This window comes from Orussus abietinus, unplaced genomic scaffold (genome assembly GCF_000612105.2).
Source record: "Orussus abietinus isolate OABI.00-Male unplaced genomic scaffold, Oabi_2.0 scaffold185, whole genome shotgun sequence".
Classification (NCBI taxonomy): Eukaryota; Metazoa; Arthropoda; class Insecta; order Hymenoptera; family Orussidae; genus Orussus; species Orussus abietinus.
Window position 1 is genome coordinate 20,288 of NW_019394333.1, and position 16,121 is coordinate 36,408.

The 16,121-nt window shown below is 38.7% G+C and overlaps 2 protein-coding genes across 2 annotated transcripts; one reads left to right on the forward strand and one right to left on the reverse strand.

Annotated features, from left to right (window-relative positions):
* Positions 1-1,206: 1,206 nt before the first annotated feature.
* On the reverse strand, positions 1,207-4,123 carry LOC105700422. The gene is made up of 11 exons (XM_012426253.1): positions 4,034-4,123; positions 3,878-3,962; positions 3,673-3,785; positions 3,502-3,559; positions 3,318-3,418; positions 3,008-3,157; positions 2,863-2,914; positions 2,660-2,790; positions 2,137-2,377; positions 2,030-2,071; positions 1,207-1,310 (listed from the first exon to the last, which is right to left on the reverse strand). Exons 1-11 carry the CDS (start codon positions 4,121-4,123, stop codon positions 1,207-1,209), a joined length of 1,167 nt encoding a protein of 388 aa, XP_012281676.1.
* Positions 4,124-5,790: 1,667 nt separating this feature from the next.
* LOC105700469 (modular serine protease) lies at positions 5,791-12,425 on the forward strand. The gene is made up of 9 exons (XM_012426306.1): positions 5,791-5,939; positions 7,226-7,760; positions 8,074-8,184; positions 8,685-8,932; positions 9,524-9,739; positions 9,826-9,987; positions 10,719-11,017; positions 11,599-11,755; positions 11,830-12,425. The coding sequence occupies exons 1-9, from the start codon at positions 5,882-5,884 to the stop codon at positions 12,015-12,017; spliced, it is 1,974 nt and encodes a 657-aa protein (XP_012281729.1). The 5' UTR covers positions 5,791-5,881; the 3' UTR covers positions 12,018-12,425.
* Positions 12,426-16,121: the final 3,696 nt, after the last annotated feature.

Below are 16,121 nucleotides of genomic sequence, written 5' to 3' on the forward strand. Positions count from 1 at the left end.
TTTCTTGATAGTTCCTAACATTTGTACGTAAACGTATCATGTACACGAATGATTTTCTCTACATAAATATGGCAGAGTAATGCCTAAAGATCTATGCATTTATGCATTTCGAATTTTATGGCTATTTAAAAAGGATTCAATTTTAAAAATTCATAAATTTATACTTCCTTACACTTCGTTATTTTAGACCTAATACTATGTGCAAAACCTTATAACTTCTGTTTGAAAATTTGCCGCTATAAAAGTGTTGAGACTTAAAGAACCATTCTCATATACAGATCCCTATTAGCTTAGAGATTTGTTATCGATCTTAGTACAATTTTTGGATTTAAATTTAGGGGCCATGGGAGATTGGATTATTGCTGACGAGCCTCCAGACATATCTGTATAAAATTCGCATAAATGATAAGATATTTCCGTACTCCTCTCGATCAATCGGGCCTCCGCTCGCAGCAGCTGCAAAGCTCGTATCGGGTCTGCAACGTAAAATAGAGGCGAACATAATGCGTAATCGTAAAAAACGTTTACGTCCTCACCCGCAATGTGGTACGTATCGAGTCGACGACATGCAGGGTTTTCGATTCGTACGAGCGCTTTTATGTCGGCCGCGTAAACGGATCGGTATAGCTCGTGGCTCGGTACGTGGGGGAAAATGGCTTTGTCATTTCGAACTTCATGCAACGCCAATGACGAACCTTCTCAATCCTAGTCAACGGGTCCGAAACATTTCCCGGATAAGTACGCACGTGTGTGTTATTATAACAAGTGCGCGTACAAGGTTTTACGGAATTTACGTGGCATAATTTTAAAGGAATTTCTCGATCAGGTATTACCTTGCGAAATCCACTTTTGCCTTCATGCGCTAAGAATTGAAGCAACACCTTCAACAATGGAAAAACTATCTTGACAAATGAGTTAGTCAAATATTGAAACTTTACCTTGCATGTACTCAACCGATTTGTTGATTATGATCTTAATCTTTTTTTGTTTTTTTTTATCTGGGAGATATTGAAGGCTTTTAAACCAACTAATGTTGGTACTCGAAGTACTTTTCTGTTAATGTACTGCAGAAAATATAATTTTCTTCAATTTGATGATGTATATGTTAAGTAAATAGGATTGATATAATGCACGTGAGCACGTTAACTTTCTAAAGCTTTGGAGGTGTTATGGGAATGTGATTTTGTAACGATACGAACGTTTTGGTCATTTGACAAAATTAATCTGATCACTGTGACGATGCTGATCGGCGTTGAAACCCTCGGCAGGAGGTTCATAAGGATGTTGGCCTTCCTCGTCTGCATCTTCTGCTGAAAATTTGGAAATGTACCGAGAAGTATTAATTGTATCCAAAATAATATCCGAGACCTTGAATTTAAGTAGGCCAAGACGAGCGCTATCAAAATGTATGTAGGCCTGCAGCTGTTATAATTTAGATAAGCAACAATGTCTGTTATTTTCGAACAATTTCGTAATACGGGAACAATGATTTTTTTCCCATCTGTTCAAACTCTTTGTTAGGCTAAAAATTAAGGAATTTATCAAACAGGCTCGAGAACTTGATATTTGTTGACTTAAATCCCTCCTCTCTTCTCCCCTCCGTAATGCCGATAAAAAGGTGGCAATTTTTGGAATTTTCAATTTAAAAATATAAAATTATAAATGTATATTATTCTTAAGCATACAAAATGGGGAGGGTAAAGTACTTGAAGAAATATGTCGTCTATAGGTTTATGTACCTACAAACATATTGTAAATGCATAATTATAGACTTTCCATACTAATTATTGTATTTGTACAGTGCCGATAATGAATGCATTCTCTTCGTGCACTAGCGACATATACAAAGAGAAGGCATCCATGTCCGCTTGCCATGAAGAATTAAATCTGCATAGGAGATTAATCACAAGAAAAATTTGAAAGATATAATTATCACTCTTTCAAGTCATTCAAACCGATATACAGAAGACCTAAATTATGATAATCCATTGTAGACCCTTAAATTGATATACATTTCATACAGCTTTACCTTCGTTCCCGATACTGTCTTCAGACTCATACATTTCCTCATCTAAAAATAAAAACGTCATACATTAAATAATCAGAATACCCAAAACGATGAAGAACCGTGTGAACCTTCTGCAGAAATTTCCATTTGTCTCAGTCGTTCCTTGTATGTTTCATGGATTTTCTCAACGGCATCGGCAACATTGTCCTTCGTCCCGAACTCTTCAGGAATATCTTGGCGGGTCAAGATATTGTCAAAGACTCTTTGTCGAATATTTTCGACAATGGCTTTGGCGACTAAAGATCTCCTGGACCAAGTCCCTTCTATAGCGAAGCTGTATCTTCTCTGGCGATACCTTCTGTAAGCTTTCTGTATAAAATTTTAAACACGTTACAAATAACATAGGACGTATTCTAGTGATATAGAAAGTTAGGTTACTAGAAAAAGGATCGAACGGGATTCTACTGAAATAGTTTGTTACTGTTAAAAAACATAAAAGGAGAAGCAAGATATGCAAGCAGTATTCCTTGCACGATTTACAAGGTACAGTGAAATCCTGGGACTATTTGATGTTCAGTTATTCAAGATTTTCATCCTGAAATTTCCTCCCATTCCAAGAGAAGATAACTCCTGACAGCTTGGAAGACAAACCTGTATTACAGTAGCAGCTTCATGTGCTCTTTCCGGAGTAAGTCCAGAGTCTTCATACATCATATCGAGCCAAGCAACAGCTTGAATAGTGGTCCTTGGTTCCAGGAGCTTTCCCTTCCCTTCGCCTTCCTCTTTGTCCACTGAAAAGACGAAAGCAGATGTACAGAGGGTAACAATATTTGCCGATTTATCCTCGGCCCTACCTCCCAACTTCATCTTGATATTCCTTCTCGTGTAATATCCACGGTACGCCGACTGCAAGGAGGGAAAATTGGATGGACTTTATCGTCTCCCTTGTAACAGCTTGTTTGTAAAAAAACAAAGTCTACCGTTAAAGAACCGGCTCACTTGAATGAGCTTTGCGGCATCGGTGGCTTCTTCCTGGGAAGCTCCAGCTTTTTTCAATATTTGAAGAGTGTTCATCACCGCTCGTTGCCACTGGATCTCTCCTTGTGCTTCGCGAAGCATCATTCTCTCGTAATGGCCGCGGAAAGCTTTCTGGAGAAATATCGTAAAAGAGGAGCTGAATGTTATTTTACATTTATGTAAAACAGACGTTTATAGTCTACGGTATATGGCGGAGATCTCTTCCCTTTCGAAGTTTAATTGAATTTATAATTTATTTTTATATTCATCTATGAAGTTGTACATGTAGTACCTGAATTATAGTTGCAGCTCTGTCAGCGTCATCCCATGAAGTTCCGGTCACCTCCAGAATATTTCTAATTGAGATTCTGCTATCTTCTTCTATCAGTCTACCTATTTATTTCGCAATAAAAATAGAATATTCTGTTAGTCAATTAGTTGTCTAAGTATTTCATCCAAGAGTTTCATTCGATTACCGTCGCAAATCTCAGTAGATTGTGCATCGATTGCGTCTAGATATGAACGGAAAGCTTTCTAGAAGTAAAAGTAGAAATTTCATATGAAAAGGTTTTCAATTTCACGGTACTATTATTATTAATTTATGGCAATTACCTTTTTTTATCATAATTGCGATCTTGATAATTTACCTGAATTTTCGGTGCAGCTACAGCGATTTCTTGCAAAGATAGTCCAGTTTTGTAAAGAATACCGACTATTGACTCGCTGCCGATTATAATATTGTTTACCACCCTTACGGCAACTAAAATTGGTTTAATTATTAAAATGTATTTCTAACGTGTCACGTGGGTGTTCTACTTGAGGAACAAAATTTTATGAAAAGAAAATATGCACCTTTCGCATTTTCTCGAGTGATTAAAAGGGCGTCCACGTAGTCGGCGATAAAACAATAAATGTCTTGCGGTTGTGATCTAAGGACCTTTGAAAAACCGAAGTAATTCAGTTTTGTAACTAACCTTCATTGTGCTTGATTATTAATGATACAGATACCTCTCGTGAAATGTCAGTACAGAGCTCACGTAATCCTTCGGGAACTCTGAAAATGTGTTTTGCACCGTGTTTCTGCAGCATAGCATCCATAATTACCGGTTTCTTTTTATTTGTATCCTGATTGTAAATATTTCCTTCCTGACAGCTTCCGCTGTCATCGGTAAAACAACTTTACAGATAGCATAAATTGCAAGCATTTCATGCTTACAAGGTAAAACAGAAAGTTCCGGAAGGGTTTTTTTCTAATTTGTTTCTTCAAGCAATTTTAAAAGTATGGGAGATTAAAATGTACCTTTCTTAAAGTCTTGCAATATGTAGAAGTTATTACACCTGGATGTAACATTTAAAATAAATAGAATTCACCTCTGAGGTATGAAGTAATTTCAAAATGAATGCTACAGTGTTAATTATGTAATCATAGCGCGATTTCTGCTACAGGGGAAAAGCTTCTATAAATCGGACGTAATCAACTCCTAATACAATACACGATTACCACTATGACGTAACTAATCGAAGAAAATTCTCAGACACGTATTACTCAATAATTGCACTTCATGCCGCAAGTAATCCAGTAAGTCATGACCTCAAAAATGAGAAGGATACAATTACCCTTTAAAGCCTTACATAGTTCTAATTTGCACTTACTTATCTCATTATCTTTACGTATATATTACTATGATACAGAACATTAATTGACGACCGAATGCTGTGAAACTTAAATTAAAATGCAGATGTTGGAATTTTATTTGGCCCTGTTAATTCATAAATTATAACAGTATGTTTTTATTGGCTGGAGGGCATAATCAATCTAAACAAATTATCGAGTATTGGCTTTTAATTCACCATCTTTCTCCCAGTCCATAAAACTATCATTGCGTTTCGCCATTAAAAAATCACTTTAACCGCCCTTTACTAGAAATACAGCAAAATCATATTTTAGGCAAATTTAAAACAAAAGTATTCCAATCTTCACCACCATTTCCACAAATCGTTTCCAGCTCACCGGGCATCCCTACATAATTGCCTTGCATTATCTCTGCCTGCATGCATACCCCACACGCATACCGCAATGCTGCAATTTTCCCACTGCAATTGTCTGCAGTCTGCAATTAAGCCACGTCCCGAGCAATGTTCATGGAACACCAAATGCCTGTTACAAAAAAGTCAAAATTTTCCCAATGCTGCAAATCAACCAAGTATTCTCATTATGTAAATGTTCCTCGAAATCGACTTTTTCGTACATCCATCACAATGGACACTACCTGCATTGTCTCTACTTCCTGAATTAAAATCAGGAATCGATCGCAGTGGATAACACCGATCTAGGAAAAATCAGCGATTCGTCTCCACGAATTTGCAAAGTAGTTAGGAAAAATTACAAAAATATTCCAATTTTCCCAATGCTGCAAATAAACCAAGTATTCTCGTTACATAAATGTTCCTAGAAACCGACTTTTCGTGCATTCATACATCCATCACAATGGACTCCACCTGCATTGTCTCTACTTCCTGAATTGAAATCGATCGCAGTGGATAACAGCGATCTAGGAAAAATCAGCGATTCGTCTTCACCAATTGGGGAAGTTGTTCGGCAACTCGGTGTTGCAAGTTGAGAGATTCGCGTAGTTGTCACCGGTTGTTCCCCGACGAGCGTATACTTCGGAGTTTCTGCCATTTCTGCCAAGCCGGTGATGTCAAGCATCGACACGAGCATAGCGTGGGCGCCGACATGGAAGAACCCAACGAACTGTCGAACGTTTCGCATCGGGGTCGAGTGTGTTCCTCGTTAGTTAGTTTGTAGGTAGTTTCAAGTGCGACCTGACGATGGACCTATATTGCTAGAGTATCATGAGGAGGCGCATCGTTGCATGGGCGATTCCTTTCTTCCTCGCGGAATTTCTAATCCGTGAGTAAATCGAGCCTAGGGAACTCGGAGGTCCTTCGTCATTACACTTTTCCACGCGTTTTATTTAACAAGGCAATAGTTAACGCTAATGAAGAATACCTTTTTTTCAATGATTCGTTTTAGACATGTCCGTGCATCAAACTACGAGTCAGGTTGACCCGAATATACTAGATGTCTTATTTTAAATGGTTTATTTAAATATCTTACGAATATTATGTATATTTTGTAATGTTTACTGGAGAGATGTTCCGTGTTGTAAAGTTTTGAGGGGGAAAAGTGGGAAAAATTGTATGGGAAATGCAGTATTTATAATGGTGATGTTGCACCAAGCAAAGCTTGTTTTTTACATGGCATCGTATGTATTTTTTATTTTATTTTTAAAGCCACTATTTCTCGGTTAACACAAAGATTAAGTCCGTTTGATCAAGTTTTAACACTACATTGTCGTACAAGGATGATTCTAGGCGTATGAATTTTGTTTTGAAAGAGTGATTATTAGTATGATAGAATTGTTTAATTTGAAAAATTAACATGGAATATGTGAAACGGAAAACATAGCGCTACTGCAAATTCATTAATTTGGGATGTTTTACAAAGATTTTAAAGAAACTTATTTTCAGTATTTCAGAGTGTACTGTGCATGGGAATATTGAAGGAATGTTTTATAATATGAATTTTTTAGTGGAAGTATAAGTAGGGATATCAACAAATTGCTTGTAAATGGCAATCATTATTAACTAAGTCTATAGAATATGCCCTTTTACAGTAGTTTATTTCATTTAAAAAGTTTGTTCAATCCGATAAAACAGTAACGTTTTGTATAAGCATGAATTAAATCTCTCAGTTGTAGATAATTTATAAAACATTAATTTATACTTTTATTAAATAGCCCTACTGGTAACATCCAAGGCCAGACATTGTCAAAGTAAATTTTCCTGTATGCAAAGCAGGAGGAGATTGCGATAAACGTAATCACATCTATAACCCAGAAATTTGTAGACCACCGGATTAACGCACCTGCGTACAGCAGGGTCAATATTTGATTCATACAAATAATTGAAGAACATTAACGAGATATTCTTATTCTACTACAAACCATTTTTACTAAAATCATAGATACGTATATCTAATTATAATTTCCAGTATCAATAAGTTTCTCCTCTTATTTCTATTCACCATACAAGAAGAACTCGTTCGTCATTCGAAAAAGAAAGTCGAAAGAAAAATGTGATTGAAGAATAAAATCATAGGAATGATATATATTAATATAAATATTTGATTTGCAGGTGGGTTAGCTCAGAATAGATCTCAATTTCAAGGAAGCTTTCCAAAGGGAGTTCCAAGAAGTGATATTTGGTGGCATTGGGGCAATGGGGCTGGAAAGCATCATTACGGTACAAATAGTCGAGTTGGAGGAGGAAGATGGTCACATCTCCCGGGTACGGGAAATTGGATGAATACCCAAAGTAGCCACTGGCGCCTGTCACATGGATCAGGAAGACCTCATCCAGGTTCAGGTCGACCTACTCAGGTCGAGACCCACACCATTAACTTGCCAACATTAGGTCAAGTCTCGCTTGAAGTTCGCCTTCCACCAGGAATTAATTGGTCACAACAGCCTAATCGGGACGGTGATAATCATCAACCTAATCAAAATTACAACCAACCTAATCAGAACTACAATCAACCTAATCAAAACTACAACCAACCCAATCAAAGCCTCAACCAACCTAATCAAAGCAACAATCAACCTAATCAAAACAACAATCAACCCGACCAAAATTATAATCAACCTAATCAAAACAACATCTACATCTGTCAGTAAGTTCTTCAAGGAAATATTTCCCCGTACCTGTTCCTCAAAGAAAGATTGCATTATTAATTACATATAGTCAACCAGTGCGGCGTACATTGCACCCTTGTATCTAAAGAGGGTGATTGAACATTGCCATAATGACTTTTATAATTACGTTGAAGGGTTTAATTAAGAAAATTGCAATACAATGATCGCGTCCTCAGGGGATGGACTAGTGGAGGATCTTTGCATCTGTAGCGTTGTATAATTAATTGATGCAGCTGTTTTAAGAAATGGGTGTCAATGGCATTAACGTTCATGTAATGTATGTTTAATTAGGGAGGGCAGTTTTAAATGTGCAAATGGCGAATGTTTCCCGCAATCAGTGAGGTGCGACAACGTCCCGCACTGTCGCGATTCCAGCGATGAAATTAACTGCCTAACAAGCACGTGAGTAACCATTAATCACGCGACAGTAATTTTCTGCTTTGGCAATATATTTGTCATCGGCGTTATGACATTATCGGGAATGTTAATGCGCGGGAGTAATCTTCCGGAAATGTGAATTGAGGATAATCCCGACGAGTAACCTGCAGTTTCTCGCGTCTGGAAGAATTCAAATGAAAAAAATTCCACCTTGATATTCTCTCGGTTCATCTTTTAATAAAAAGACACTTGTTCTCTTCCAAGCATGTCCTCTTCCAAAATTGACAAGTTCACAAGACAATGATCTAACTCCGAGAGTTCCTATTTTCTATAATTACTCTGAAATACATCTTGCCTAATTATATCTGACATTCAGAAAATCTATAGAAACCAGGGAAATTAAGTAAATTTTAGTAGTAACCGATTTCTGTATTCGATTAAGGTTCAATATTAGGTTTGAGACCACGAAATTAATTTTGCATGCCGTTTCAAAAATATATTTGTCCCGGTCGCAAATGTTTCAGACCACCGACTGAACAAGTGAATGTGGGATCAACGGAGGAACCAATTGATGGCTGTGTCCTGCCGGACGTACCTCGGGGTGGGACCTACGAGCTAGGTGGATGTGGCTCACCTTGCATCAGATCACCAGGTGACAAGGTTCCCAGGAACAGCATCCTCACCTACACCTGCAACGAAGGCTACACCCTCAGCGGAAATGCGATTTCCTTCTGCCTGAATGATGATTGGTACATGCCGCCGACGTGTTTGAGTAAGCGGCTTCCGATGCGTTCGTCTAAAAAGATGTGCCTTAAACTTCGTTTGCTCCATTTCCATGAGCGGCGAAAATCTGTCGATATTCCCCCAGGAACGAGATTCGTTCGTTTAGACCAACAGCCAGACTCTTTTAAAACTGATTTCACAACATTTTGTAAATATCTGAGAAGTATTAAAGTGATATGAAAGTGGCATTTAAAGGGTTAACCGTTAATGGAACTTTTCCCCGAAATGGATGTACCGAAATGTATTTTTTCCCATGTAATTATGGAGGCCCTAAGGCAGATCCTGACACACGTGAAATTTCACATTTTATATAAATTAAAAAATGCGTACACGCTAATAAACAATGGAATTTCGTGGGTGTCAGAGACAAATGAGAGCCCTTAGGCGCCACTTTCATATCACCGTTTCTATCTTGCATATATTTGGATGTCGAATATAATTTCGCTTGAATTTAACTTGTATAGAATCATCTCTCCAAGTAAGCAGTTCCGATGGTACTTTATACTTTTTAATACCGAGGTACTAAAGTAATTGTAGTCCTGACACTTTTAATATATAATATGAAACGTTCTTTCTCTAGAAACGTGTCCTCCTCTGAACAGTAAGAGCGTGGATATCTCGTGCACTCATCAAGGGACTCCAGTGTCCTGTAATGTTACCGTGGCACCTGGAACACGAGCTTCTTTGGCTTGCAAGCACTCTTACAAACTCCCTGTGTCTGACGATCCAGGATATCGAGAAGTGCAGTGCCTTCCCGAAGGAATCTGGGATCGCAACGTTTTCCGCTGTCTCCCTGGTAAGGATAATGCCTCGTTAATAATAATTTACATTTTCCTGGATCAAGAGTGCTGACTTTCTCCCCCATTTTTTTTTTTTTTGCAGAATGTGGAATTTCCATACCTCGCGGTACCCCCATGGTTATTCATGGATTCAACGCCAAACTGGGCATATTCCCCTGGCACGTTGGTGTTTACCATTGGAAAGGAGACTTTTACGAGCAAATTTGCGCGGGGTCATTAATCAGCCATGATCTCGTGGTATCTGGTGAGTTAACTAATTATCGTTATTAATTTAGGTCCATGTTCATGCCTCACTTGTAACGTTAAAAGACGTCTTTTATCCGTAGTCTTTAAATGGCTAAAGGATATCTTTTGTCGCTAAAAGTGAGGCATGAGTACGAGACTAATTAAACGTGACTATTCTTACATCAATATCAACTCACAAAAATATCCACTCGAGCGCACTATTGGTCTGTATGAAGGGAGATCTTCACCGATCTTTGGTCTTTTAGTGGAGGTCATGAAGTAGTACAAGGAGGCATAACGCCAATGGTTGGTTCTACAGAAAATGATCCTAGGATCTCAGATTTTCGCTGATCTAACGATGCGAGCATTACTTAGGGAAAATTAGGGAACTCCAATGCTACATGACCCAAACATTTCTTACCGATGTAAATGACCTAAAATGCTTTTAATTTTGCAATTACGCAAAGGAACACGACAATTCGCGGATGAAATACAGAATATGATGTTTTTAACGCGATAAAGACTAGCGGAGGATAATTTTTAATTGCAAAATTTTATCGAGGAGGTGCTCTCGGCACTAGATCAGTAAAAATCTGAAATCTAGGACACCTAAAGTAGGGACGATTTCGACATATGGCGTTGTTCTCCTTATACTACTTCGTAGAGATCTTATACAAGGTGGTTCAATTGTTGAATACAGTCAGTACAACTTCGTAGAATGTGTCAATTGAAATAACCCGATTTGCACAGCGGCGCACTGCTTTTACGACGAGGCCACGGATACAGTTCAAGACCCTTCAAACTTCGCCGTGGCTGCCGGGAAGCACTTCCGAGACTGGGATGCTTCCGAGAAGTATGCTCAGAAGTCGGAAATAGAGAGGATTGAAGTCGCGGACCGGTACATCGGGGCGAAGGGGAACTTCGCCCAAGATATCGCTTTGATAAAATTGAGGAGTCCCCTCCAACTGACCGCTCTGATACGTCCAGTATGCATCGACTGGGATAATGGCCCCGAAAGGCAGCAACTTCACGTTGGACAGAGTGGCAAGGTACTTGCAATTGAACTTGCACTTACTTCGGAGAAGACATTTCGGGACCGCGCAAGACTCGACGAAACTGCCGTACTAACTTGGCGTGTTTCATTAGGGAAGAGGCAATTCTCTAGGTCCTCTTCAAGCCTCACTTTAGACGATACTTAGCACTGTAGATGATGAGTTAAAATGCGAATAAGAATGTAAGGATCTGAAGGCTAACGATGTTATATTAAGTTCTTTCCAAAAATTAAGAAATACCTAATCAGAGATTTTTGCGAATCTGACGTCTATAAGTTAGAAAATCATCATGTCATGTCGTACTATTGTATAAAGAAAAGTTACTTATTCAATTGTTACCTAGGATCTCGGAAACTATTGAACGAATCTATTTTAAATTTGAAAGAAAATTAAAATTATTACGTTTTTACGTAGATACAGCTGATCGTAAAGCTGATAAATTCTTAACTGAAAATTAATAAAAGTCTTAATTCCGAATTCAACACACACGTATCGGAGGGTACTAGTGGTATTATATTTGAGGACTTTAAAATGAATACTGGCTGAACATTATGTCGAATTACTGCTTATGATTGCAGGTGGTTGGATGGGGCAAGACAGAAGATGGGGTGCTGAGCGAGGAACTTCGGGAAATTAATTTACCCTTCGTTCCTTACGGGATTTGCACATCGACCGTTCCTGTTGATTTCCGTGGGTTTGTCACCGTTGATAAGTTTTGCGCTGGACGATTGAACGGTTAGTTTACACCTTAGATATGTTCATAAGGTTGCAATAGTTGTTTGCTGTATTTCATTCTTTAATTTTTTTAGGTTCGGCTCTCTGCGAAGGAGATAGTGGAGGTGGACTTTGTTTCGAAAAGGACGGCCTTTGGTACCTTCGAGGCATCGTCAGTGTTAGCCCCGTCAAAGATAACGATTGTGATCCCGATGCCTACTCGGCATTTACCGACGTCAGTCACTTTATGGATTGGATACGCACTGCCTACATCTTGTCCTGAAAGAATTTCCATCTCAAGAAATTCTTCCCAGGATCTGTTATTATGTACAGACGTTGAACTAATTTTATATGGCTCCTCCGTTGACTAGTTTTGTTAAATATATTTCTTTAAACTGTCATCTCTAGGAGATACACGTGGATTAACACGCGTTATAAGAAAATAACAGTCGTCCCTGATTGAGCACTTCTAATCGATAAAACCACAGTCATGAAGTATGACTACCATCAATTTAACTTACACTTTTGATTAGATCTATTTATTTCGTTCAATACACTTGTGTATTTCTGGTGCAAGATATTACGTAACAAAAAAGTACAATATCTTCATTATAGCTAATTTCACCGAGAAGGGCACGATGTTTCTTGATTGCCTAATATTTATTTAATAATTATGGCGGAAGTATCGACAGGGGGCTTTCTAAAACTTCATTGGGCAAATATTTGTTAACGAATTATCCCGTAAGTAATTGTTTTCTTATCTGGATACATAGCAGGCTGAATAAACGATGTTCCATCGGCACGCAATGGTGCAGCCATGTGTGACATGGTGATGCATAAATGCATCTGTTGATCGGGGCGAATGCGTGTTTGTCCGTGTACGATTCATGCGTAAATAGAACGGGCATATTTACTATTGACAAGCCAGATCGAAGTCACGAAGTTCGAGTACCTTTACAATACTCGCGCTTTCTATCCGGGAAAAATCACTTTTGATCACGACATTCAAAGCCTTGTCGCGAGAGGGTAGGAAATACGTCGAAACGAAAGAACTGCCGACTTTTGCACACGGTTTGCGCTCTTTAGTAGGTCTCGTTGAAATAAAAAGGTAGTAATGAGTGGATTTTCAATACCACCGTAATGAATGGTAAGCGAAGTATCGACCGATACTTTTCATGGGTTTACTTCATAAGCGTGCTTTTCTCAAAAATTCTGATGAATGAGGTTACTCGTGAGGAACGAAATGACTATTTCTTAAAAAAGAAAAACATTAAAGGTTCAACTTCCTCATCACGAGTTACTATAAGTGCACACTTCGTGATCTGATTTTCATATTTTTTCATATTTCTTCTTTTATCTCATATTTTATTTATATCGAATTTTGTTACATATACAAAGAATGACCCTTTTATATCATTTTAATTATTTCTTGATAAAATGAAGTAAATGTAATATCGACATTTTAATGCGTATTTACGGATGCACAAGAAAGGGCGCGTATTTCGACCGATTACTCCGACCACGGGAACAATCGACTCCCTCGAGTGTCTTCGGGGTGGGGCAATGGCGCGGGTAACCGGACCAAAAGGGTTAAAGCTGTTAACCACCCCCGCGACCGGCTTTTATGAATTAACACCGAACGAGTGGTTTAAAAAGCACTCTTATTCCGCGGCCACCGGCGAGGTGTATTTTTCTTTGGGCTTTTAATTAGTCCGGTCATTAATTAAACACAACTCACCTTCGGGCGGCTGTCTCTCTCGCATTTTCTCGCCCCCCTTTCCCGGTACGTTTCGGTCCCCTTGTCGCGCATTCTTTAGACTCTTCCGGCCATTGTCGACCATTGTCGACTGCTTTCCCAGACTTCAGGAATTTTAATTTTGCCAGTGGGTAAACACGCGAGCACCAATTTATTTCCCCGCAAGGGTCATTTTAAAAGCCGTAGAAAAGCATCGTCGATGAGCCGGGACCTTTAAATTTTGAAAATTTGTAGACATTTTTCAAATCCACCCCTTTCGTAGCGAAGGCCAAAACTGGTTGAAAAAGAACGCGCGCGAGAAGATGCGAAGCTGCTGTATCTTCAGTTAAAAAGGAGCAAATAATGTTTAAGAAACTCGGTAGACTCTCGTGCCATATATACAGGCGCGAACCCTGACCTAGTCATTATCTGCGATGTTTATAGCCTGGCGCCTCAAACTGGACAATGAATGTCGTTCTCTGAACCTCTTTAATGAGTAATGTGAATTTTAACCAGGTCATCGATATTGGACGTTCGGACGTTTCTGCGTTTTTTAAGCTATGAACAAAACCGATTGGTACATAGAAATATTCCTGAATAATTTTTTAAGAGACAAGTCGCCTTAGGTGTCCAGGGAAGAAGGGAGAGAAATTCCACGATTTGAAAATAGGAATAATCTAATATTTTGGGGAACGATAGGAACAGTTTCTGAATTTAAATGATTAAGTTTAGATCAACGGGTGGATGTAAAACGGCCCTCTGGTTGATGTCAGTGCAAAGTCAAGTTCTAGGCATTGGACGTGAAATAAGTACACGAACCTTTCCAATTACGATTCCTCTGGGTTCGATTTAAGCAGCGAAGAGCTTCCGAGTGCTCGATTTTCGCTCGTCTTTTATTTTTCCCTCATTTTGACTTAACGTCCCCCTTTTAGCCGAGTTTCGCCGGTCAGGCCGAGAACTCGGATGCAGAACGTCCCACGTGGGAGGGACAAAGAGGGCCAGACGTCGAAACTCGCTCTGCAGAGGAGGAGGGGAGCAAAAGTACTCTGCGATAATATTATCCTCTACTTTTCTCTCTACCTCTCTTTTACGGATTTCCAAGACCTGCCTTATCCTTTGAAATCCTCTAATGGCGAGGATTCTTGGCAACCCTTGCAGGACTTCAGCCGGCGAGCTTCCTTGTACAAGAAAACGGACAAAGAACCACAAAGCTAACCCTAAATCGATACCAATTACATATCATCGATGATTGATTTTACTTTACTTCAATCAGTATTTTCTAAAATCGGGAATAGCTTTTGAAAGAAAATACATCTTAGGGAAATAGAGAAAATCAGGAGTTCTGAATGTTAAGAATTGTTTCATCGCTCCTCAGTTCTTGACTTTCGAATACGTTCGAGGTAAATTTATATCCGACAGATAAACCTACAGCGAAGAAATAGGAGCTTCTTTGCGAGGTCATAATTAATCAGAGACTAAGAAAAAGTGGGTCGATTACTCTCTTCTCCGATATATAATGCAGCCAAGTGCAGCAGGTACATACCGATAGAAATGATCAAAGCCGAATAGAAAGTAATAAAAAATTCTTGATATTATTTTCATGTCTCTCTATTTGGCAAAGTTAAATAAACTATTTAAACAAAAAAAAATTGAAAATAACGCTAAAAGTTAAAACGATCGTCGGTGGGATGTCGGATTTCTATCGTCTGAGATTTTAGGACCAAATCGAGGATAAGTTTCTTCGCTCGGCGATTCGTCCGTTCATTTCAACAACTTGGCCAGAAAATTCATTGCGTCGCGCAGACGGGAAATGAAGTTCCGCTCTTTCGCTTTCCCGTCGGCCCGTTCTGTCTCCTGCGCCGTTTCCTTTGCTCGCTTTTTTATCTCCTCTGCCTTCTCGGCCTGGGTCGATAACTTTGAACGTCACGATAATGGCCATCGAATTATAACGACCGGGTAGCAACGGAGATCGATCGTTCGCTTCGTTCGAAGGAGCGTTCCTTCAAAAGAACCATCTTGCTAAGAGGAACCTTACCAGAAACTCTCGACCCCACTTCCCTTCTGTTTAAATGTCCTTGATAGTTACTTTGGGATTCCGTTGTTGCTCCCAGCATCCCTATGAGTATTGTTATCAAAGTGCAATATTGAGAACGAAGCGTAGAAGAGAAATAAAATGAGAAATATGCTAAATATTGAACCGAAAATCTCGGAGGGTTTAATGACAAATATATTTCGATGAAGAAATGTAATTCAGGAACAAATGACGTTCGGCTTTAAAAACATGACACTGTTTCGACAATTCAAAAATTCTCGACCATCTTCGAGGGATCAAATCAAGACCTCTTGATCTTACTTTCCTGTTTAAATGTCCGTGCTAGTTATCTTTGGATCCTGTTGCTAGTTTCAAAAAACATTTGAAGTTTCTTTTCTAAGAGTATACATTCGAAAGGGATGTTAGGTAAGAAAAATAAAATAATGTAGGAAAAAAAGATTTACAAGAATCTAGAAAAAAAATCAAGAACTCTGTTGGTCCTGACATTATGTATATTTTTAAACAAATGTACGTTTTAGCGGGATCCAGTTTATTTATTTTCTAATTAAGTTTCTATTAACACGTTATACTGAGTTTGAGGAAATTAAAATTATGCTGGA